Below are 26,127 nucleotides of genomic sequence, written 5' to 3'. Positions count from 1 at the left end.
GTATTGTGTAATGTTTTTTCTATAAAAAGTACTTGTAATTGTTGGAAAAAAAATTATGTTAGGACTTATTTGGTTTAGAGGTTGTGAAACTCATTTAAAAATAATTTAATAAATTAAGATATGAAGATGGTTGGCCCTGTTATGTTGCCGAAAACTCTTGATTGATTTTATTATATTGCTTGTGTCGGGCAACAAAACAAAATTTTATAAGTGAAAATGAAAATTAATAATGTATATATAACTTTAGTAGTATTTTGAAATAAATTTCATAAGATCATTTTCAAAATACCCAAACAGAACTTTAAGGGGCCAGTTCATTGGAATTTCCCGCCTGGAATGCCGTATATCCGTATAAATCATCGTCTCCATGTCTATCGCTCGCCGGACCGTCAAATGCTGAATTTCCGTAAATTCTAGACTCGACTTTGCGACTGGTAATTGCAATGTCAGATTTGAAGCGATGGTCCGTAACCTACACAAAACACATCAAACAGAAGCGCAAAGTCTATCAGGATGGTTTCCTAGAGCTTCACGGCTCAATCCACAAGGTATTACTGCAACTTTCGATCTGCTTCTTCAACGATTTGACTTTGCCTTATGTATGCGTTCTGTGTGGTAGAATATGCTCAGTTGAATCAACATTCAATGCAATTCTATCTGTGGAGCTATTTCTAGGTTTTCCATTGAAAATGCAATGGGACTACAGAAACGGAAGTTACTGGATTATAGTTTTCTTTTTCTTTTTGCTATTCAAAGTATTATTGAGTTGTTAATGAAGAAATTGATACATAACATTTATGTTGAGATGATCAAATTTGTACGCCCTGCTCTTTAGCTTGATTAATTATGTTTCCTGTACTAAACCTAGTTTATAGAATCGCTCAAGTTGAATCATAGATAGATTTCACTAGTCTAGGTTTTGAAAATATCCTCCTTTTACTTACTGCTCTTTCAGGCTTGTGCTATCAGAAAGATATAGGTAAATGAAAAAAAGAAGAAGGAAAAACACCATTATGCTAATAGCGGGACATTTATTATATTTTAGAATAGATTAGGCCAGGCTGCAGTTTTCTTGTCCAATTGATCATAATTGCTAGAGGTGTTCACGGTGTGGTTTGGCTGATTTTAACCATTTTCAATACTCTAAATCATATGTGCGATTTTTTTATTACTCCAAGTTACATGGTCTGATTTGGTCTCCATAAAGCGCATCAGATTACACCGCAAAATACGGTGTGGTTTGGTGCGGTTTCTGCGGTTTGTCCGAGTGGGCTTTCTATTGGACTTGGTAGATTAACAAATTGGGCCTAAAGCTTTTTTGGTTGATTATTTTTACATATTTTGTGTTTTTCACTTCAAAATTAACTTTTTTAAAGGAAAAAAGAGAGAAACTATACTAGTAAATAGTTTAAACAAACTACAACTTAAATCAAAATCAAAACGCAAATTTAAACATATTTCCAAAACATGCCATAACTATTAAAGTCAAAACACCAAGCATAACCAATTAAAGTCATGGATTTCTATTATTTTTTTAGGGTTTTATTTTTTTAATTTTTATATTGTTAGACTAGTTGGACGGTTCGGTTAAAAATCAAAAGTATTTTTATCAAACCGCAAACCACATGGTCTATGGATTTCTCAAACCATCTCAAACCATTTCCCTAAAAAAACCGCACGGTGCGGTCGATTTTCATGGTTTAGTGATTTTTTTGAACACCCCTAATAACTGCTGTTTTGATACAGGTCTTACTCTATGACAATTTTGAGAAACTCCTTGATAGCAGGATTCTGAAGAAAGATGAAGTTGTCCAATCTGATGAAACGCTGGCATTTGATGCTTATCTTGTTGACATTGGGGATCTTGATGGAAATCACAAGCCAATACCTAATTTGAATTTTCAGGGAAGAGATCAGAAAATTAACGAGAAAGCTGGGTTGTTTCATGGGAGGAAGTTCAAGACTAATCCAGTTTCTGCTGGTACCACTTATTTCTACTTGGACTTTTAAACTAACTTGCCTTGCAGTTTTCTGGACTTATATTTTTAATCAGTTGTACTATTTGGTGTTCCTAATCTACTTTGTTTTTCCCTCAGAAGAGAAGAAAACAAATCCAGGGAAGAAAAAATCACAATCCAAGAATTTAAGTCCATCGCAAAAAATTATTAGAGGTTGGTCCATTGATAGTGGTTGTTTCTTCATCTGCCACATGTAAAGTGAGATTGTTAATCTGTCTTCTCTACTAATTTCTGGAAAGATGATAAAAGATTGTAGTTTCTAGTGTTGGTAGTTCATTTGTAAGTTTCAATAAGTTGAATGGGCAACCATCACTTAGTGAACATCTTGTTTATATGCTCAATATTTTTGAGACCATAATTTTATATGCAAGCACAGATTCGTCGTAAAATTTATCTTATTCTGCATTCTTTATTTTACAACATCTTCTTCTTTGTACAATACCATAATAAAATCCTGTCAACATGTTATAATTCTTGTATCACCTTGTATCTAGCCAACATATAATGTCAAGGTTCTTGTAGGTTAACTGAAAAATGAATAGGAGACAATGCCTTTGCGTCACTTAAAGAGGCCATGACCAAGGCACCCATATTAGCACTACCGGACTTTTCCAAAGAATTTATATTGGAGATGGATGCTTGCAACTTAGGGGTAGGGGCAGTATTAATCCAAGGAGGCAGGCCGATAGCTTATTTGAGTCAAGCTCTAGCTCCAAGGCATGTAGGCCTAAGTATCTACGACAAAGAACTGCTGGCTGTCCTCATGGCAGTGGAGAAGTGGAGATATTACTTAGAAGGCTGACCTTTCACCATCCGAGCAGACCATGAGAGCTTGAAATTTCTGTCCCAACAAAGGGCCCGCAATCAACTACAAAGGAAAGGGATTTCAAAGCTCATGGGGTTTGACTATGTAATCCAATATAGGAAGGGGCGAGAAAATTTGGTGGCTTATGCCTTGTCCAGAAGAGAAATGGAGGGCAATGCACATGCCATTTCAGCCTTGATACCAGACTAGGTGCAGGGCATAACTGCCAGCTACGAGAAGACCAATTGGATCCAAGAGTTACTGGTTCGATTATCGGTACAACCTCAAGATGACTCGGGGTATACATTGAAGGGGGGATTACTCAGATACAATGATCGGGTGGTCATTGGGGAGGATGGGCAATTGAAGAAGCAGATTCTATAGTCTTTACACAACTCTCCTATAGGTGGTCACTTAGGGCTAAATGTAACATACCACCGTGTGAAGCAACTATTCTACTGGTCGGGGCTCAAGAAGGATGTGACTCAGCATATCCTAAGATGTACCACCTGCTAACGATGTAAGCATGAGTAGGTGCCTTACCTCGGGCTCCTCCAACCCTTAGAGATACCTTCCCAAGTGTGGGAGTTGATAACTATGGACTTTATCGAAGGGCTGCCCAAGTTTGAAGGTTTTGACACTATTTTGGTGGTGGTAGATCGGGTAACCAAATTTAGCCATTTCATTGTATTGGCACATCCCTTTATGGCTAATGGAAACTAATGGACCATGTATTCAAGCTACATGGGGTGCCACGGGTCATCATTTATGATAGGGACAAGATCTTTACCAGTCAATTTTGGAAAACTCTACTTCACGGCCTGAGAATTGGGTTACGATTGTCATTAGCTTACCACCTAGAAATTGACGGCCAAACTGAAAGGGTTAATCAGTGCCTAGAAATATACCTAAGGTGCCTATGTTTTACTAGACCATGAAGCTGGAATAGATGGATCGCATTGGCCCAGTGGTGGTACAACACCAATTACCACACTGCTCATAAGAGAACTCCCTTTGAAGCTTTATTTGGATATCCCCCTCCCATAATCCCGGCTATCTTGCACTACAGCCCTGCAAAAACTATAGCAGACCAGTACTTACAAGCTAGACAAGAGGCCTTGTAGGTTATCAAAAGGGAACTTACTTCAGCTCAGCATCGAATGAAACAGATGGCAGACAGACATTGCACGGATCGAAATTTTGAGGTAGGTGAAGAAGTTCTTTTGAATGTGAAGCGGTTTCAACATCTTTTTGCTAAGGGGCCTATATCTAAAATCAGTCCTAAGTACTATGGACCCTTTAAGATTATCAAGAAGGTGGGGCCCATGGCATACCGACTACTGCTTCTTGATGGAGTGGGGTTACACCCAATATTCCATGTCTCTCTCTTAAGGATGGCTACTAGCACAACAACAGGAGTTAGCCAAGAGCTGCCAGAACTCCAAGAAGATTCCATTGTTGAAGCAGAACCCAAAGCAATCCTTGAAAAGAGGGTGACCTACCAGGATTCTTTGCCACTCACGCAAGTTTTGGTGCAGTGGACGCACCTGCATCCCGACCACACAACTTGGGAGTACCTCCCCGATCTTCTCCAATGGTTTCCCCGAGCCACTAGCCTACTTTAATTTCTTTGGGACAAGCAATATTTCAAGGAGGGGGGAGTTGTCACAGCCAAGGGTGTAATATTGTAATTAGTTACTCAGTTAGTTGAAGTAGTTACTCGGTTGTATGGACTAACGGATGTAGAGAATTAAAGCTAAGTGCACATGGCCACTTGGCTATTCTAGAAAATGTACTAACCGCCTCCCTTATAAATAAGAAGACTACCGCGAGGATGGGGATCATGTGAGAATACTACACTGATCTTTTCCTCATTTTCTCTCAAATTCTCTCTCTCTCCAAATTCTCTCTTTTCCCTCCCTCACTTCTTGTTTCCTTCTTTCTCGCCTATTCTGTCTTCTCCAAATTACGGGAAGGCCTCTAGTCAGATAGAGGATCTGATAGTCATTTGAAGGCCCTACTCCAGAAGCCTAGCAAAGTTAAACCCAAAGTTCTATGGGCCATTTCCCATTACCATAAAGGTGGGAAATGTGGCCTACCAATTGCAACTACTAGAGGGCTCTAACATCAATCCAATGTTCCATCTCTCACTTCTCAAGAAGTCAGTGGGAGCACAGCCAGTGAGTTCAACCCTACCTATTTCTTCCAATGCTGGAGACAATATAAGAGAACTTACAACTATCGTGGACATAAGGGTAATCTACAAGTAAGGGGCTCCCATCACTCAAGTTCTCGTCCAATGGTCTAACCTTCACTCGGATAATAATACCTGGGAGTACCTTCTAGATATCCCCAACCAATTTCGGCAAGCCTCCTCAACATTTCTTGAGGACAAGAAAATTTTGATTGGGGGGAGGGGGTAATTGTCATGTACTAACGTGTAAGGGAGAGGTAACTGTAATTAAAATGTAATAGAAAGGAAAAGTAGTATATGCTGTAAGGGGGTTGTACCAAGTTTGTTGTTGCATTAGCAGTTGGTACATACATTCCTAGCACATGTAGGTGGTTACTTGCACATGGGGGAGGTTAGGATCAACTATAAAAATCGCTAACCTCCTTCCACAGAGGTTATGAAAATTCTCAAGTAATTTTGAATTTCTCTCTCTCTCTCTGCATTCTTTTCCCCTAAATTCTCTCTCGATTTCTCTCTTTTTCTCTCTCGATCCATCTATTGATCGAGAACTACTTGTTAAATCCTTAGGGAGCTAACAATAGGTATGTTTAGGTCCTTCATCAATTTTTCTAACCAAATAACCTCACATATGCCTTGAGCAATGGCTCTATATTCTACTTCTGCACTACTACGAGCCACTGCTGGTTGCTTCTTGCTTCTCCATGTAACCAAGTTCCCCCATAGTTTAGGGCAATATCCTGATGTAGATCTGTTATCCTCAATGGATCCAACCCAATCTGCATCTACATATCCACTAATGCTCCTATTTTGGCTCTTCCTAAACATCAGTCCTTTAGATTCCAATCTTTCCACAACACCAGCATCTTCCATAGCTCCAGCATTTGGACTTATCTCTGGATTAGACAATGGGACTAGCTGAGGATCATGAAGCCTTTTGGAATAAACCAATGGTGGTTTGTCATAAGCCTAATCATTGTCCTGAATTTGGGTGTTTTGATCTCCCCGTTGATAGCTTTGGGTAGAAACAGGGATTGGGACTGGTTCAAGAACAGGTTCAGGAACAGGTTTAGTAGCAGGCAGGGAGGTCGAAGGAGTGGAAGGAGGTGAACAAGTAGGAAGAGATTTGGTGGATTCCCAATATTGCTTTGTACTAGGTGTGCCTCCCTGTAGAGGAATATGGGGGAAAAAATGGTTGATGCTCAAGAAAAGAGACATCGCAAGACATAATAAAGCGTTGGGTAGTTGGGCTGTAGCACTTATATCCTTGTTGAGTAGGAGAATAACCAACAAATATGCATTTGAGAGCTTTAGGTTCAAGCTTGGATTGAGTAGGTTAGTACTTGTGTACAAAGACGGTACATCAAAAAACCTTCGGGGAAAGGGAATTCATGACTTAGGTATGATGAGGATAAAAGTCAAGAAAAACACTTAAGGGAGTCCTGAATGCTAGAACCTTGGAGGGAAGCCGATTAATGAGATATGAGGCTATGATAATGGCTTCTCCCTAGTCCCTAGTAGGAATTAGGTATTGAATTAGTGAACATGATAGCCCTAGCAGTCTCAAGAAAATGATAGTTTTTTCTTTCTGTCACCCCATTTTGTTGAGGGTTGTAAGAGCACGAGCTTTGGTGAATGATACCATGCTTAGTTAAATAATGGTTGAAGTCATTGGAAAATTATTCCCGACCATTGTTTGAACGTAACACATGGGTTATGGATTGAAAGATATTTTTTACCATTTGATGAAACCTTTGGAAGACAAGATATTCTTCAGATTTGTCTTTCATTAAGAACACCCAGCTAACTCTTATATGATCATTTATGAATGTGATGAACCAATGAGTGTTAGTTAAATTGGGAGTCCTTGATGGTCCCTAAATGTCACTATGGACCAGATGAAATGGTTTTGAAGGCTTATAGACATGAGTTGGATGTGAACTTTTGGTTTGTTTAGTGAGGATACATTGTTCACAATGAAAAATATGGCTCCTTTTATTAATGAAAAGATAAGGATACAAAACTCTAAGGTACTTAAAGCTAGGATTCCCTAAATGTTGATGCTATAACATGACTTCAGAATCTAAAACAGTAGATAAGGAGGATTGAATATGTGACCTTGATCTAAGAGAATGACCAAGCCCTGAAATATGATAGAGACCTCCTTTCTCCTCAGCATTGCCAATCATCTTCCTTGAAGATAGGTCTTGAAATTCACAATAAGATGGAAAAAATGTTACCAAACAACTCATTTCTCTAGTTAGTTTGCTTACTGATAGCATGTTACATTTTAAATCAGGCACATATAGTATTGATTTTAGGATTAAGCTTGCCACAAAAATTGTTCCTTTTCCTTGAGTCATAGATGTTGTACCATCAGCCATGAATATAGTTATACCCTGATCACAGGGTTCATAATCTGATAACACCTTAAGTGAACCGGTCATGTGATTCGAAGCACCTGTATCTATTATCCAATAGTCTGTAGAGAATTTATGAGAGATTAAGGAGTATCTAGATATACCTTGTTTGGCTAGAGATATTACCAGATTAGGATTATCTATAGCCTCAGATTTAATCACCTTGGTCTGGCTCAACAACTGCTGTAACACTTCCAATCGATCTGCTAATAAAGTTAGATTAGTTGGTTTTCCAGCGTCGGCCTCTACCATATAGACAGATTGACTCCCTTTCCTCTGGTTCTTCGGCTTCCAATTTGCTGGTTTTCCATGAATTTTCCAACACGTCTCCCTTGTATGGTATGGCTTATTATAGTGGTCACACCACTGTTTATCCTTTTGGAACTCTCCTCTAGATGTGTACCGATTTCATCCGTGAAGTAACCAAGGTTGATGTTTGTGTGGTCACACTAGTTAGCATCACATTCTTCCTGCTTTCTTCTCATCTAACTTTTGCAAAAACTTCCCTTATAGATGGAAAAGGCTTTGTTCCAAGTAATCTGCCTCTAACTTCATTTAAATTAGAATTGAGGCCGTGTAGGAAGTCAAACACTCTCTCATTTTCTATCACCTTGTCATACTTTCTTCCATCTTTAGAACACTCCCAAATGATTTCATAGAATAGGTCCATCTCCTGCCATGATTCTGTTAGAGTGTTGTAATATTCAGTAATAGAATTAGTACCTTGCCTTGTCGTTCGGATAATAGACTGAATCTGGAAACATTGAGCAATGTTCTCTATGTCTGAGTATATTTCATGTACAACTTCCCAAATTTCCCTGGCTGTCTTGTAGAATAGGTAGGTTGTTCTAATTTTTGGCTCCATTGAATTGACCAACCAGGCTATGACAATGGCATTCTCCACCTTCCAAATGCCATAGGTTGCTGATTCTGTGTTAGGCTTAGGAACTGCTCCTGTCAAATAACTAACCTTCCCTTTTTCCCGAACTACCAGCATAACTGATTGGGACCATTCTCTAAAGTTGGTTCCATTCAGTTTATGTTGGGTAATCTGAAGGGAGTGGCTGTCAAGAGCTGTTGGAATAGCTGAAACTTGTGTATTCTTCGTTGGAAGAGGGATGATAGTAGATGTCTCACTGGCTGATGAGTTTCAGCCATGTTGTGGACTTAAGGGATTCTACAATCCATAGGTAAGAAAGAAACATTTGCCACAAGAATGTGGCTCTGATACCATGAAAAATGAATAGGAGAACTATGAATATTCTTCCTCACTATCCATTGATCCAAGGGGTGAATTATATATACAAAAATATCCTAAGAACTCTCCTAAATTACAAGAATAGATTACAACAAATTTAAATACACTACATTACAAATTTGAATGAATTTGAACTTGGATTCTCTCATCTGTTTTGAAGACTGCTTCATCCTTTCTTTCCTTTATCCTCTCAGTTTGAATTGTTCTGATCTTTTCTCATAGCAACCTTATCTCCTTATCTACTTGTCCACAACTTTGAATCAATCTTCCTTTTCTTTTATCTTCTCCAACATTAACATATTACTAATTGCTTTCTTCTTTGCAGAGTTCAAGAAGAATGAAATAAACAAGTACAGAGCACCAGGAAATTCTCCAGTTACCATAAATACCAGCTGCACCGGTCAGTTTATACCATGTTGTCTGCAATGACAACTGAATCTCTATGTTTGACCACATGCTAGAAATAAGTAATGAATTATCTATGCTGATGCTGATGCTGGTTTTTGATTCCCTTTTGTTCAGCACAACAGTGCAGCATCAAAATATTCTCCATTTGCAAGAGTGACATGTTTTAATAACCATAAAAGATATTCTACTTGTTTTGCATTTACTTTATATTGCACTCTCTCTCCCTTACACACACACACACACAATGGGAAACCAAACTAACAAGGCAGGTGGGAAAATTTATACTGAGTTTCTGCAAAAAGAAGTAATTGAAGGCTGTTTGATCAGCCTTTATTATGATTTGCCCTCCAGATGGTATTACTGTGAACTATTACTCTTGAAAAGTCTTTAATGTGATGAAGTGAACTGGATCCTGATTTGTCCTTCAGATGGTATTACTGTGAACTATTATTACTCTTGGAAAGTCTTTAATGTGACGAAGTGAACAGGATCCTTTGGGTGTTTCTTTTCCAAAATGAAAGTTCCAAATATTAAACCTTTGTGCAGTCATCATATGAAGGCCTTATTACATGTTTCAAAATTTTTTTGAATTTATTTTTGGCTACCGTAATAAAAACAGTAACTATTGTTATGGCACCTTTTAAGATTTGTCTGAGCCCCTAGTTACCCATTCCAGCTCATCTGAGTCTGTTACACGATTCCTTTTATCTGGTTGAGCTTTTGAACCAGTTCTCTTAATCCAAGTCATAGTTAATCTTGAAATATAAATATTTATATTCATTTTGAGAAACAAGTTATGTAAACGCGTCAATTTATAATTGTTTTCAATAAAGTACAGTACAGATGCAACTGAAACTTGGTATAACCTGATTATTCCATCCAATACATTAGTATGTGTGGAAGCAACATAAACTATGCAGTAAGCACTGACAATTTGTAGCTGCTTACTAAATTAAGAATCTTTCAAGATTTTGCTTTTATTTGTCCTTTTTTGTTACTTTAAGTGGCTTCAGACTTTATGGGTCTCTTGGGATATAGTCTTTGTGTTTTTAATTTTTTAATTTCAACTTTTTTGAGAGCAAAAAGCTTTGTAATTTTTGAAAACCAATGTGTCATTTGCTTTCCATTTCTGTATGAAAATGGTTTCTGGAACCTGTTAAAACTCTCTTTTTTTTTTTTGGGGGGGGGGGGGGGGGGGGGTGTTGGGGGTGCGGGAGACCAGTTCTACTATATTTGCTGAGAGCCACTTCAATTAGGTGAGGCCTCTTTTATTCTACATGCAAAGCAGGTGTTACACTTAAACCAGTTCTACTATTTTGTAACTTTGGACCTTTTTTCTCTCTGTTGATGTTCAGTGGTTTGGATGTGTTATATTCTTATGAAAATCAAAGAACACTGCAGAACTAGAATAATTAGGACAATTGCCAGATGTGGTGCAATAGTAACTTCTTTCCTTTTATGATAAATAATAATGGTTTAAACCACCTTTGACTGGAAAACCCTGGAACAAAGTGTACATTTTGTCAGAAATACTCATCACACAAATAAAAGAAAGGAAACTACAGTTGGTTGCCGACATATGACTATTCTGGTACTAGTGTAAATTTTCTCAGACATACAAATCGCATAATACAAGAACGGGAACTATGGTGGTTACCATTGTATGACAGTTTATGACATTTTGTGTTCTTTTTCTATGATAAGTTGTTAATCATACAATTTAATTGTTTGATTGTATGATCTTGCCATATCTTAAAAATAAATATATTGCTCTCAGCAAAAAAAAAAAAAAAAAAAAAAAAAATGCAATTGCCAAACCAGGAAGTTTAATGTCTGCAGTCTCTCCCACTTCACTATGTTCGTTAAGTATTTCTACTCTTTGTCACTGCATAAGTGATCCTTTGAATGCAAATCCCCCTTTCTTTGTCATTGTATAAGAGATCCTTTGACCCTACCCCGTTCTTTATTTGTATATTCCTACAATGTGCGTGTCTATCTGTTGTCATTTGTTTCTCTTTATCTTCTATTTGCTCCATTGACATTTTTTTTATGTAGAATGGCAGGTGCTGTATACTGCACAAATAACTCAAAAGGCCAAGAGGTATCATGATGGAATCTTAAGAGTTACACCTTGTGGATCCCAAATGAAGCAGGTTGAAAGTCAATATGTCCTACCAATCAATATACTTATTTTATTGTTGTCAATTGTTTTGGGTATTATTTAATGATCTAGTCACTGTAGTCATGATTTCCAAAATAACTATAATAAATGATTATTGTGAACAATTGTAAATCCAATATAAGGATATGAAAGGACACAACTTCCATCGGTATGAATAACTGGTCCTATGGTAAGTATTGTTCATAACTGGTCCTATGGTAAGTATTGTTCTGCTAAAGATATGGTAGCAGATTCATTCTGATGGTTAAGTCATAATGTATGTCATGGTAATGCCATTCGTAATTTTCTTTTCTTTTTCTTCTTTAAATAAACCTTTTTTTTTTTGGGGTGGGGGTGGGGATTTGGTTTTGGTGTGAGCTTTAGAGGATGCCAACCACACAAATGGATACATATAGATATTGTTGTATAGGAATGATAAATGTTTGTCTCTAGGGTTTGTGATGGCTTGACTCGAGGGCAGGGTGAATTGAGTCTACAATTTTGTTTAAATTTGTATTGTTATGTGTTGAATATAAAATAAATAAAAAACATTAATCACACACTATACCCTAGGGGAGTAGTATGTACTATTGTAAAATGTAGGGTCTAAATGAGGAAATAAAGGAGTTACTAGAAATGCTGTAAACGGTTAACTAAAGCTGTTAGGTAGTTAGAAGTCTTGAGGTAGCTAGAGGTCCTATAAACATAGGACCTATGGCACTTTGAGAGTTATCTTGGAAGTGAATAATCAATTACTCTCTCTCTTGATTCTCCTTTTCTCTCTACTATCTTTCTGTTCTCTTTCTTTCTATAAGTTCTTATGTTCTTATTTTACCAAATTTCAAGTGCCCTAATTCAAGGGCTTGACAAAGTGGTATCAGAGCCGGTCGGTCCGGCGGTGGGTAGTAGTGACAATAGCGGAAGGAACAAGCGCGACCCAGTATGATCGAGGATCAAGAAGCAATGGCTGAAGGAACGCGCCTGAGGCAACTGGAGGTAAGATTGGAAACCATGGAATTCAGCGTGAATAACACTCAAGAGGTATTGCGCCAGATGAGGGAAGAATTGACCGAGTGGAAGGAGCTCATGCAAGCAGCCTCGGAAAAGTAGCAAGAAATTGTCGAAAGATGCTAAGAATTGGTCCAAAGGTGTCAAGAAACCATGGAACAACAAGGGCAGAGGATGAACAGTATGTTAAATATGTTTGCCTCTTTGCCCTAGTTTGGGTTATCACAGGAATTTCCACCAAGACAGACATCGACATCGATCTTGTCGCATCGCGGCGATCGATCGGGTGTTGAAGGAGCTATGGAAGAGGCATAGTAGTAGTTACTTCGAGAAAACGTGAGAAGATTAGGGCAATCGATGGTGCACAACCATGCACCCATGTCGAAGTTGGAAATACCACTGTTTGAGGGAAGGAGTCCAAGGTGGTGGTTAAGGCGGTGCAAACGATTCTTTCAACTCTATCAGACGATGGAGGATCAAAAAGTAACTCTAGCGGCAACCTACTTGAACGAAGTAGCGGATTCTTTGTACCAGGGGTGGGTCCAAGATGGAGGGTTGCAAAGGGGGTGGAAAGCTTTCGCAGATGGCCTTTGCGAATGCTTCAGAGACAAGAAGATGACGAACGTGATTGAAGAATTTAGTAAGCTAAAGCAAGAAGGTATTGTAATAGAGTACCTTGCTCGTTTCGAAGAATTGAGATCCTTGGTATGTATGATTCAACCTGGACTTACCAAGCAGTATGTGGTGTCAATTTTCGTAAGTGGGTTGAAGGAGGAGCTACAACCCATGGTAAAGATGATGACTCCAACAACAGTGGGTCAGGCGGCAGAGAAGGCGAGGCTTTAAGAAATGACCTTGGAGGCCATTTTCAAGAATTCTAGAATTGGGAGGGTGTGACATTGTTCTTGGTGTGGACTGGATGAGGACAGTGAGTCCCCTCACTTTTGACTTCAATAAATTAGAAGTCATAGTGGAAATTGAAGGAAAGAAGTTGACCTTACTGGGCAGCCTAGAGTAAGGAGAATGCAAGCTCATCAAAGGGGAAAGGCTGCAGAAGATGATGAGGAAGAAATGGGGCCAGATAACACAACTCTATTCTATAAGAGCTATAGAAGTGGAAGATGACAGTTAGCCCAAAGAAGCAGTCCCACCTACAGACTCGCTAGAGGTACAGATTGTAAAGAAGGTACAATTTTCAAATAGCTTACATTCAATTTTGGTAGAGTTTAAGGATCTATTTGCGGAACCAAATTCCTTGCCTCCCCAAAGACCCTTAGACCATGCAATCCACCTCAAACCTAACTCTGCTCCTATTAACATTCGAGCATAATAGGATGGAACTTGAGAAACAAAAATTGAGAAACAAGTAAAAACAATGTTAGACTCGGCTATCATCTAGCCAAGTCAAAGCCCCTATGCTTCTCCAGTTCTCCTATTAAAAAAAAAGATGGAACTTGGAGGTTTTGTATAGATTATAGATAACTCAATTCCAATACAATTGAACAAGTTTCTCATACCTTTGATTGATGACCAATTGGATGAGTTGTTTGGTGCACAAATATTCTCTAAGCTGGACCTTAGGTCTGGTTACCACCAAATTTGAATGGCACCATTTGACATACCTAAAACAACTTTTAGAACTCATCAAGGCCTATACAAATTCACTGTTATGCCATTTGGCTTAACTAATGCCCTTGCCACTTTTCAAGTCTTGATGAACCAGATTTTCTTACCCCATTTAAGGAAGTCCATCCTAGTTTTTTTTTTTTTTATGATATCCTCGTTTATAGTTCCACTTTTGACCAACACCTATCACACTTTCACACCACATTTGAGATCCTTAAATCTTACCAATTGTGTGAGAAATTAGAGGAATAATTGTATTTCTCTCACTTACAATTAAGGGTGGCAATACGGGTTGGTGGGTCGTAATTGTGTCGTGTTGAGACACACGTATCAGGCTAACCCGAACACGACCCGTTTAATAATCGTGTCAAATTCCTTAAACCCGAACACGACACGTTTATTAAACGTGTAACATGACACGACCCGTTTAACTAAACGTGTCGTGTCGTGTCATCTGTTAACTTGTTTAACCCGTTTAATTTAAACGGGTCGTGCTGTGTCACATGTTAAACGTGTTATTTAGTTTTAAACGTGTTATTTCGTGTATAATCGTGTTAACGTGTTCAGATCAACCCACTAACCCTTTTAATTAAACTTGTCATTTTGTATATAATCGTGTTAATGTGTTCGGGTCAATTCGTTAACACGTTTAATTAAACGGGTCATTACGTGTCATAAACAGGTTGACCAGTTTATGACCCGAACCCAATTAACCCCAACCCTAACCCGCTTAACTCCATGTCGTATAATCGGGTCGTGTCCAAAATTGCCAGCCCTACTTACAATGATACATGGAGGTTAGCTATATATACACATAAATTTCTAACAATAAAAGAAAAGCTACATCAGATCCCATAATTTGTGGAATCTCCTAACAGAATAGGAAACCAACTAAATCAGCCTAATTGATCATAAAATCTTTCCTAAAATAGCTAACATAGAATCCTTCCTAAAATGGCTAGCTATACACGGTTTTTCCACAAATTGTTTATTAAGCTTTCCAAATGTATTTTTGCTGCCAAGGAAGTTGAGGAGTGAGGACAGATCCTAAGAAAGTGGAAGCTATGAGAGAATGGCCTAGGCTTAAGACAATAAAGGAGTTGAGAGGATTTTTGGGCTTGACCAATTATTACCGAAAATTTGTTCAACACTACGGGATGATTAGTAAGCCACTTATTGAACTGCTCAAGAAGGAGGGTTTTCAGTGGAATCCAAGGGCAAAATCAACTTTCATTGCCCTCAAGAAAGCCATGTCTATGGCCCTAGTCCTTGATTTACTAGATTTTCCCAAGCCTTTTACAGTGGAGACTGATGCATGTGACTTGGGGATTGGGGCTGTGTTGGTACAACAAGGGCAACCCTTGGCCTTTATAAGCCAAGCCCTTTCTCAAAAACACTTGGGCTTAAGTGTTTATGACAAAGAACTATTGTCGGTGTTAAGAGCTATTGATAAGTGGCGACATTACCTAGAAGGCAGTTCATTTGTGATCAAAAGGGACCACGAGAGCTTGTAGTTTTTAGTTCAACAGAAGTTGCACACACCTCTAGCGGAAGGGAGTTTCAAAACTCATGGGCCTGGATTTTACTATTTAGTATAGAAGGGGTAAGGAGAATGTAGTGGTCGATGCCCTTTCAAGACGAGATGAGAATGCAACCTGTTAGTCTATTACAGCTGTAGTGCCGGAGTGGATGAAGGAGTTGGAAGAAAGCTATGAAAAAGCTGAGTGGCTCATATGTCAGATGTAGTTGAAGAATTCAATAAATTGAAGTAGAAGGGTTTGGTGATTGATTACCAAGTGAAGTTTGAGGAATTGAGGGTGTTCTTGAGGTTTTCTTAGCCAAGTTTAACTGAGCCATATTTTGTATCTAGCTTTATTAATGGGTTGAAGGATGAATTACGACCTCTAGTTAAGATGATGATGCCTGTAACAGTGAAACAGGCGGTTGAGAAGGCAAAGCTACAAGAGCTTACGTTGGAAGCAATTTGCAATAAGTACACAATGGAAACGGAAATTCAGCCTTCGCTTTATCAACCACTGGAAGAGAATCAAGTGCCTGTGAATTCTAAGGTTTGTCCCAACCCTGATGCAACAAAATCAATTACTATGGAGCAGAGACGGAAGTTGTGATTATGTTATAAGTGTGGCGATAAATTCAGCTTCGGCCACCAATGCCAAAAACAATTACTTAACATGGAAGGAATAGATGACGAAAACGAAGAAGAAGAACTAGCATGAATTGAGTGACGAAGAAGGCACAACTGTTCTAAATTCTTGGGGACAAGAATTTTCTTAAAGTGAGGGGAATTTGTTACGAACCTAGGGATACAGGGGATAATTGGGCTATAACTACTGTAACTAACAGAGGGTGAGTTGTTGTATACTATTTGTGGAAAAAGGAAGCGGTATTCCTTGATCGTTTTATTGATGTCAATAATAGAATTTATACATGAAGTTCCTAAGACTTCTCCTATATTCTAGGACTAGATTACATTCCTATATTTTAGAATTAGATTACTTACCTTATATCTAGTACTAGATTACATCAATTTAAATATACAATAAGAAGATAAAACGCAAAATAGATACAAAAGATAAAAGAATAAAAACAACCTATCTCTATCTTGACCTTGGCCATAGCTTCTTATCCTCGTTCCAACACTCCCCCTCAAGCTGGGGAGTAGATATCAATCATGCCCAGCTTGTTGATCAAGACTTCAAATTGGGTATTTGGCAACCTTTTGTAAGAACATCGACCACTTGATGGTTGGAAGGAATATATGAAATCTTCAATAGACCGCTGTCTAATTTTTCTTTTAGGAAATATTTATCAATTTCAATATGCTTGGTTTTTTCATGTTGCACCGGATTGTAGGCTATACTTATAGCTGATTGATTATCTCCCAAGAGTTCAATAGGCCTTTGTATCGGAATTTTCAAATCCTCTAGGATAATCTTTACCCATAAGAGCTCGCATACACCTAGAGCCATAGCTTTAAATTCTGCCTCAGCACTGGATCTAGCCACCACCCCTTGCTTTTTACTCCTCCAGGAGATCAGATTTCCTCTTAGAAATACACAGTACCCAGTTGTAGATCTTCGATCAACCAGTGAGCCACCATAATCTGCATCTGTATATCCTTAAAGCTTTAAGTCTGTCCCTGGAGTGAATAAGACCCCTTTTCCAGGTGTAGCTTTAAGATAACATAGAATCTTCCTTACTGCTGCCATATGTTCTTCATTAGGATCATGCATAAACTGGCTGACTAGGCTGACAACAAATGATATGTCAGGTCTAGTATGTGACAGATATATTAATTGCCTTACCAAGCGTTGAAATCTCCCTTTGTCCATATCCCTTGACCACCTTTATTGGCTTGCAATTTTGTATTGGGATCAACCTGTATCTTTCCTCCTTTTCCCCCTAATAACCCTGTTTCATCAAGCAAGTCCAAGATATATTTTCGTTGAGATAAGAAAACACCTTCCTTTGAGTGTGCTACTTCTATGCCTAAGAAGTAGCGCAATTTATCGAGATCTTTGATTTCAAATTCATGAGGTAAGTTTTGTTTGAGACAGTCTTGTTCAGTTGTGTCATTCCTTGTCACCACTATATCATCCCCATAGACAAGCAAAATTGTTACCTTTTCTCATGTATGTTTGCTAAATAGAGTGTGGTCTCCTCGGCTTTGGTGGTATCCCATAGAAAGCATGACCTTTGAAAATCTTCCAAACCATGCACGAGGGGACTGTTTGAGTCCATATAGGGCTTTCTTGAGTTTACAAACCTGAGTCTTCCCATCTCCTTCATGTGTAAAGCCAGAGGGGATTTCCATAAAAACTTCTTCCTCTAAATCTCCGTGTAAGAAGCCATTTTTGACATCGAATTGTTGCAATTTCCATCAAAATTTAGCTGTCAATGCTATTAGAATTCTTACCGTAGTCATTCTTGCCATAGGTGCAAAGGTTTCAAGATAATCAATACCATAAGATTGAGTATAACCTTTGGCCACTAGGCGGGCCTTATACCTATCAAGAGTTCCATTGGCTTTGTATTTGACATTAAAAATCCACCTGCAACCCACTAGTTTGGTATCCTTTTTTCTAGGAACTAACTCCCAGGTTTGATTTTTCTTTAGGGCATCCATTTCTTCTAACATTGCCTTCTTCCAATTATGGTCTTTTATAGCTTCTTCTACTAATTTGGGAATAGCAATTGCATCCAATGATGTTAGGAAGCTTTGGTATTGAGCGGATGTACGGTGGTATGATAGATAAGAAGCTAATGGATGTTTGGTGCAAGTTCTAACACCTTTTCGAATGGCAATGGGAAGGTCCAAGTCCAAGGGTTCTGATTGGGGTTAAGATGTACTGGGGTTGGCGGCTGGATCTTTACTTGGTATAATTTTTAGGCTAGTATTCGGAGTTGATGATGGGACTGGCTGTAGTTCTTCAATGAGCTGCCTTCTCTTGTACACATAGGGAGAACCTTTGTACCTTATAGGAGAACTAGGCCTGGAGTGAGGATGATTAGTTGGTAAGGGTCGAGGTGTCATAATAGGGCTGGAATTTTTGGAAGGATCCTGATCGGCTGCTCTTGTCTTGAGACTTGCATTTAGAAATTCCCAATCCAAATCTACATGATTTGTATCTGCTGGCCTTGCTGGAATGGGAGAAAAATAGGGTTGAGATTCATTAAATGTGACATCTTTTGAAACATAGAACTTTCGGGTGTTTTGGTGGGAGCACTTATACCCTTTTTGTGTTAGAGAGTATCCAAGGAAGATGCACTTAAGGGCCCTAGGGTCCAACTTGTCTCTATGGATTTTGAGTGTGTGAACAAAACATACACATCCAAACACTAAGGGTAGCTGAATATGAAGATTAAAGTCTGGAAAAAATGAATTTAAAGATTGAAAAGGGCTTTGACCATTGAGAACCCTAGATGGTACTCTATTAATGACATAAGTAGCAGTTAACACAACTTTCCCCCAAAAATATTTTGGCACATAATGATGATGAAGTAAGGTTCGAGTGACATTGAGAAGATGATGCATCTTTCTCTCTGCCACCCCATTTTGTTGGGGTGTATCAATGTAAGATGACTCATGTATGATTCCCTTTTGTTGGAAATAATTTTGCAAGTGAGTGTTAAAGTAATCCTTTGCATTGTCTGTTCTAAGCCTTTTTATAGTAGTCCCAAATTGGGTTTGAATCATTTTGCAGAATGTGATCAATGTGGACCCAATAGTAGTCTTATCTTTTAAAAGAAATACCCAACACATTGGTGTGCAATCGTCAATAAATGTAATAAATCACTTTGCCCCAGAACAATTGGGTATTCTAGATGGCCCCCAAACATCAGAATGGATCAAGTAGAATGGTTTTGAAGATAAAATATTATTGATTGGAAATGAGACTCGATGATGTTTAGCAATAATGCATTCATCACACCTAAGACTCCTAGGGTCTAATGACTTAAACAAATCTGGAAATAATTGTTTTAACAATGTAAATGGAGGATGACCTAATCTAAAATGATGTAACCAAATAGAAGATAATTTAGAGGCTGACTAGGAGGATGAAGAATAAGCCACATGTTGCTGCTGTCTCCTTGTAGAACAATCATTCTCCCCATCCAAGATATAAAGCCCATTTTGAACTTTAGCCACACCAATCATCTGCCCCATTTTCTTGTCCTGAAACTTACACATTGAAGGAGAGAAAACAGCCAAACAGTCAAGACTTTGGGTTAGTTTCTGTATCGAGATCAAGCTGGTAGTTAAGGCTGGAACATACAGAACTTGTGAACAAACCCTAATCAACCCTGCAGCTTCTAGAAGAACCGAGTTGGAAGAAAACAACCAAACTCAATTAATTTGTATTCATGCGAGATTGCCTATTTATATGGATTTACTCTATGTTGCTAACCCTATTGTACAAGAGATAGAATCCTAACTAAACTGAATTATTGTACAGATATACAATTATTTAAAGATAGGCTAACTAGAGTACATTATCTTTATTATTTTGCATATTATCTCTTATAATATCAGCTCCTATAATTTCTCCTATTATCTAGGAGCTCTTCCTTAATCTCTTGGGACTTCAATCTCTTCAATCTTCTTTATCCTTATCTTCAACTAGCTCCATGTGGCCGAGTCTCTTCCATAAGCTATCTTTATCATAAGCTAGCTTGTTATCTCATCATCTCGGATTTCCAACAACTTGTTCAAGGGAAAGCTGAGAGTTTAATGATACTTTGCCTTTACCTAGGATAGGAATAGTGGTTCCATTGGCAATCAGGATATGTTTGGTAGGTTTAAGGGTGTCATAAGTCACAAAACAATGAATATTAGGGGTCATGTGGTTGGTAGCCCCTGAATCAAGGACCCAACTGCTATTCTTATCAATTTTAGAAGCTGAAAAATGTATAGGAAGGGAAGTTACCTTGAGAATTACCTTGATGGGATAAGGAGCAGGTTTCTCCATCTTGAAATGTCCAGAGAAAGGCTTTTAACTTACCTAGCTCCTTGGCATTCAGTTGAGCAAAATCAGCTTCTGCTTCCCTTTTTTCAGCTTCCTCTTCTTGTTCTTTATTTACATGACAACTTTGGGATTTCATGTTCTTGAAGCCTCTGATCCTGCTCAAGACTGCCTCCTTCCCATGCAGTTTAAAGCATGTTTCCCTAGTGTGGCAGGGCTTTTTGCAAAAGCTACACCATTGTGAGTCTCGATTATTACTAGGGCTATGATTTTGGAGACTTGATCCTGGTTTGCCAGGGTTCTGGAACCCTAATTTTCCAGCTTTATTTCCTCTACCTTCTTGCTTGCTAATCACAAGGGCAGATCCCTTGGTGGTATGTTCATTTAGCATAACATATATTCGATTTTCCTCACTTCTTACAATTGCAAAAACCTTATCAAGATTTGGGAGTTTCTCCATACCGAGAATTTGCACCCTTACTTGGTCGAAGTCAGGATTGAGTCCAGCTAGGAACTCAACAATCCGGTCTCGTTTAATTATCCGATTGAGTGTTGCAGCATCCTCTCGGCATACCATTTTGATGGGCTGATATTGGTCAAGTTCTAGCCACAATCCTCTCATCACGTTGTAGTAATCCGTGACTGTGAGTTGGCTTTGTTTGGTGGCTGTGATCTTTGTTTTGACTTCAAAAATCATGGAAGCATCCTGGAGTTTGGAGTAGGTTTGTTGTGCTGTCTCCCATACAGCTTTGGCTGTACTTAGGAACATAAAATTCCTACTAATCTCTGGTTGCATAGTTCCCCATAGCCAAGACATGATGCGAGAATCATCTATGTCCCAAGCTATGTACGTTGAATTTGTTTCTATGGGAGGGTTTCCAGTCAGATGGTTACCCTTCCCACGACCTTTCAGAAGAGTCTTCACTAATTGGGCCCATTGGAGATAATTCTTCTCGTCCAACCTATAAGATGGATGGACTATAGGTAGTTCTGAGGCCAGAGGGACTTCACCAGCCATTGGAGAGTGATCTGGATGGTATCCTTTTGTTGGATTTGTATCACCGGTTGCATGGTTCGGACTTGCGACATCTGATAGTTCTGCCATTGCAATCTTAGAGTGGCTGGAATCTGGAACTGCTTTCGGCTACTAGCAATTTCCTGAAACAACAAGCTTGTGGGTGCAATAAAGGCACGTCAGGGGTAAATAAGGGTGGCCCATAATAGTGTAATGAAGGCAGGATCAATGGAGGATCAAATCAAAGGCTGTGCAATGAAGGCACTAGGGTTATGATGTATCATACTCGGCCTATAGCTCTGATACCATGTGGAAAAAAGAAGCGGTATTCCTTGATAGTTTTATTGATGTCAATAATAGAATTTATACAAGAAGTTCCTAAGAATTCTCCTATATTCTAGGACTAGATTACATTCCTATATTTTAGGACTAGATTACTTACCTTATATCTAGGACTAGATTACATCAATTTAAATATACAATAAGAAGATAAAACACAAAATAGATACAAAAGATAAAAGAATAAAAACAACCTATCTCTATCTTGACCTTGGCCATAGCTTCTTATCCTCATTCCAACACTATTAGGGAGCTATATGGTTGGCTAAATGTTGTCAGGGAGTTACATAACAATTAGAAGAGTGCCTTTAAGAAGGCAGGTGTAATAGTAGTAAGTAGCTTTTGGAATAAGAGAATCCGTATGCTTTCCCTCTTGAATTCTTCCTATTCTATCTCTCTTGAATTCTCTCTCTCTCTCCCCTCTCCTCTCTCGATCTACCAAATTCTTTTCCCAAATTCTGTTCTATTCTTGGTAATTCTCCTAGAATTACTTAATTGACCAACCTTCCATCGGAGGTCTTATCACCCAACAATTCAAAAGGTTTAAACCTCTACACAAGGTGGGGAAGGTGTCTTATTGCTTGGAGTTGCCACTGAAGCTAAAGATCTATCTAGTTTTCCATGTGAGTTTGCTAAAATCATATCATAAGGATCGGGAGGACCCTAGTCGCGGTTTATTTGGGTGAGCACTTATTGTGGTAGTCATGTCCTATGGATTCTACTTCTTTAGTAGCTGTTATGGATCAATATTTAAAGGATCACTAAGACTTGTTGTAGCTCATTAAAAGAGAACTAGCTACTGCCCAGAACTGGATGAAGCAATATGTTGATAAGAGGAGTGAAAGAACATTTTTTGTAGGTGATAAGGTTTATCTTTGAATCAACCATCACCATCAGAAATCCTCTTCTCACTCTCCATTTTCTAAGCTGATGTCAGATCTTAAGAGATCTGACGAGAATTCTCTAGAATTCGTTGAAGAATTCTGGAGAATGGTAGAAATAGAGAGAGAAAGGGGAAGAAAACTGAGGAAGAGTTGAGAGAATTCGAGAGAGAGAGAAATGAGAGGGAAATGATAGAATGATTCAATTCAATATTCTCGATGCCTCCTTACATGTGCTTGAGTCCTTTATATAGGATCCCATAATTACATTCCTACCAAGCAGCTTATTTACATAGGTACCCTTTTCTAGAGTTAGCTAACTGCCTTCCCTAACTACCGCACCTGGATGCTAGGCCCACCCTTTACACGGTATATTTTACTTCTACATATTAGGACTGTGACAAGTTCCCCTTGGCTTGGGATAATTCTTGTCCTTAAGAATACTAAGCAGGTTGGCTACCTGGGGAAATTGCCTTAGCAGGTCGGGCAAGTATTCTCAGGTGTTGCTGTCATGGGAAAGGTTTGACCATGTCACCAACACTTGAATGATAGGGGCCCCATGCTTCTATAATACTCTCCGATTTAGGATAGAGCTGGGTACTACTGTGACATCTGCATCTACAAACAACTGTGGTAAATTAGAGGATGCTTGTTGTGTCGCATTGATCTCTTGAGCAAAGAGACGTGGAAGACCATTGGGTGGATTCTGGATCCTTCAGGTAGCTATAGTTGATATGCCACCTTTCCCACCTTAGCTTCAATCAAATAAGGTTTGTAGTACTTGGGGCTTAGTTTGTTCACCTGGCCCTTAGCAATTGCCTTAAGGTGGGCTGGCTTGACTTTTAGGTATACTCTTTCCTCCACGTTGAACTCCCTTTCGCTCCTCCTCCTATCAGCGTACTGCTTCATACGGTTTTGAGCCAATGCTAGCTCTTCCTTGAGCTGTTGCAAAACTCTTTGCCTCTTCTCCAAGTATGCCTCTATAATGGCCACTGTGGTGTGCTCCCCTACTGCTGGGAGTAGTGGAGGCTGATATCCAAACAATGCTTCAAAGGGGGATCTCTTGATAGATGTGTGGTGGCTGGTATTATACCACCATTGGGCTAGGGAAATCCACTTATGCCATCCTTTAGGATGCAAGAAACACAAACACCTCAAGTAGCCTTCCACACATTGATTAACCCTCTTCGTTTGGCCATTCGTTTGAGGATGGTAAGTTCAGTGTTCTAAAAATTGGCCTAGGCGGCTGCTTAGGCACCGACGAGGCATTAGGCAGCCCCTGGCCACTGCGAATATAGGCTAATCGGCCTCCCTAGGCACTGATCCGATTAATCGATAGTCGGCGGCGCCTAGGCCGATTTCTCTCTCTCATCGCCGCCGCCAATCGCCTATTCGAAAGCTCTCTCTCGTCGTCGCCGATGCTGCCAGTCGTCTCTCTTGGCCCTTGATTTCTCGATTTCCCTTGGCCGTCATTCTAGTCGTCTCTCTTGGCCTCGATTTCCCTTGGCTGCCACCGTCGTTGCCAATCGTCTCTCTCGTTGTTCTTCTTCCACCCTAGCCATCACCCAATTTATATATTGAAAGCAATGGAATAAAAATTCTGTTTCTATTAATTCATCAATCTAATTACATGGGCTCTTCTTTCATAGAAGAGGTTTTACATAAAAAGGAAAGTAATCAATCTAAGAGATATTTACATAAAAGGAAAGCAATCAATCTATGCAATAGGAAACTATAGATACTATAGATCTATACACAATAGGAAACTATACAATAGGAAAGGATAGCAGCTATATATTTAGGAGAGTTTCCTAAGACTAGTTTAGGCAAGATTTCGTAAACTGATTTTAGGAAACTCATATCACATTGAATACTCCGAATGCTAACAGTCCCCCCTCAAGCTGGAGAATGTATATCCCACATTCCCAGCTTGCTTACCAAGTCTTCAATCCTCTTCGCTGGTAGCCCTTTGGTTAGGATATCCACAACTTGTTCTTTGGATGGCACATAGGGTAAATGAATTAGGCCGGCTTCCAATTTCTCTTTGATGAAATGTCGGTCTATCTCAACATGTTTAGTCCTATCATGTTGGACAGGATAATGGGCTATGCTAATTGCTGATTGATTATCACACCAAAGGCTAATTGGTCCTTGGGCTTGAATCTTCAGGTCTTCAAGGATAATTCTTAGCCATAAAACTTCACATAGGCAAAGGGCCATAGCCCTAAATTCTGCTTTTGCACTTGATCTTGCTACAACACTTTGCTTCTTACTCCTCCATGACACCAAGTTCTCGCCTAGATAAACACAGTAACCACTTGTTGACCGCTTATCTGTGATAGACCCAGCATAGTCAGCATCTGAGAAACCCTTGATGTCCAGCTCATTCCCTGCTTTAAATAGAATTCCTTTACTTGGAGTGGACTTGAGGTAACTTAGAATTTTTCTTACAACAAGCATATGATCCTCAGTTGGGTTGTGCATGAACTGGCTCACAAGGCTGACTGCAAAAGGGATGTCAGGCCTTGTATGGGAGAGATAAATCAGCCTTCCAACTAGTCTTTGGTACCTTCTTTTGTCCACTGGTTGGCTGCTAGGGTTGTTCCACAACCTACTGTTAGGTTCAACAGGGATTTTAGACCCTTTTCTACCTGTCAACCCTATTTTTGCCAACAAGTCTAGCACGCACTTCCTTTGAGAAAGGAAGATCCTAGCTTTAGAATAGGCAATTTCAATTCCCAGAAAATACTTAAGAACCCCCAAGTCTTTGATCTCGAATTCCTCGGATAACCTTTCCTTGAGTTTTTCTTGCTCCTCCTTATCATTGCTTGTGACAATCACATCATCTACATATACTAATAGAACTGTCACTTTACCTTCTTTATAGTGTTTTATGAAGAGAGTGTGGTCTCTCCTACTTTGGTCATACCTGAAAACTTTCATAGCTTTGGAAAACCGTCCAAACCAAGCCCTAGGAGACTGCTTAAGCCCATATAGAGCTTTCTTGAGCTGACATACCTTCCCTTCATGCCTTTCTTGGAACCCCGGTGGCAATTCCATATATACGTCCTCCTCCAAATCCCCATGGAGGAATGCTTTTTTTACATCTAGCTGTTGTAGGTTCCATCCAAAATAGGCTGCCAATGAGAGGAGGATTCATACCGTGGTCATTTTTGCAACTGGAGCAAATGTCTCAAGATAATCGACTCCATAAGATTGTGTGTATCCCTTAGCTACCAGCCTGGCCTTATATCTCTCTAGGGTGCCATCAGCCTTGTATTTTACATTGAAAATCCATCTACACCCTACCGGATTGATCCCGTTAGGTCTGGACACAAGATCCCATGTATGGTTCTTTTTTAGGGCACTCATTTCCTCTAACATAACTTGTTTCCAATTCTGATCCTGTAATGCCTCATTTACTGACTTAGGAATGATAATTGAATCCAAGGAAACTAGGAAACTCTTATGCCTTTGGGAGAGACGATGATAGGAGAGAAAATTGGTTAAGG

The 26,127-nt window shown here is 39.1% G+C and overlaps 1 protein-coding gene across 1 annotated transcript in view; it reads left to right on the top strand.

The window, feature by feature from the left end:
- Window positions 1–361: 361 nt before the first annotated feature.
- LOC127813490 (uncharacterized) overlaps window positions 362–26,127 on the top strand; it is a 49,828-nt gene continuing 24,062 nt past the window's right edge. Inside the window, exons 1-5 of the mRNA XM_052354491.1 lie at window positions 362–548; window positions 1,747–1,981; window positions 2,097–2,171; window positions 9,018–9,092; window positions 11,156–11,253. Coding sequence (XP_052210451.1) covers window positions 444–548; window positions 1,747–1,981; window positions 2,097–2,171; window positions 9,018–9,092; window positions 11,156–11,253 — 588 coding nt within the window. The 5' untranslated portion in view covers window positions 362–443. The remainder of the gene's footprint in view (window positions 549–1,746; window positions 1,982–2,096; window positions 2,172–9,017; window positions 9,093–11,155; window positions 11,254–26,127) is intronic.

Source organism: Diospyros lotus, chromosome 11, assembly GCF_014633365.1.
Source record: "Diospyros lotus cultivar Yz01 chromosome 11, ASM1463336v1, whole genome shotgun sequence".
NCBI lineage: Eukaryota > Viridiplantae > Streptophyta > Magnoliopsida > Ericales > Ebenaceae > Diospyros > Diospyros lotus.
Note: the sequence above shows the minus strand (reverse complement) of the source record. Positions and strands in the feature narration are given on the sequence as shown.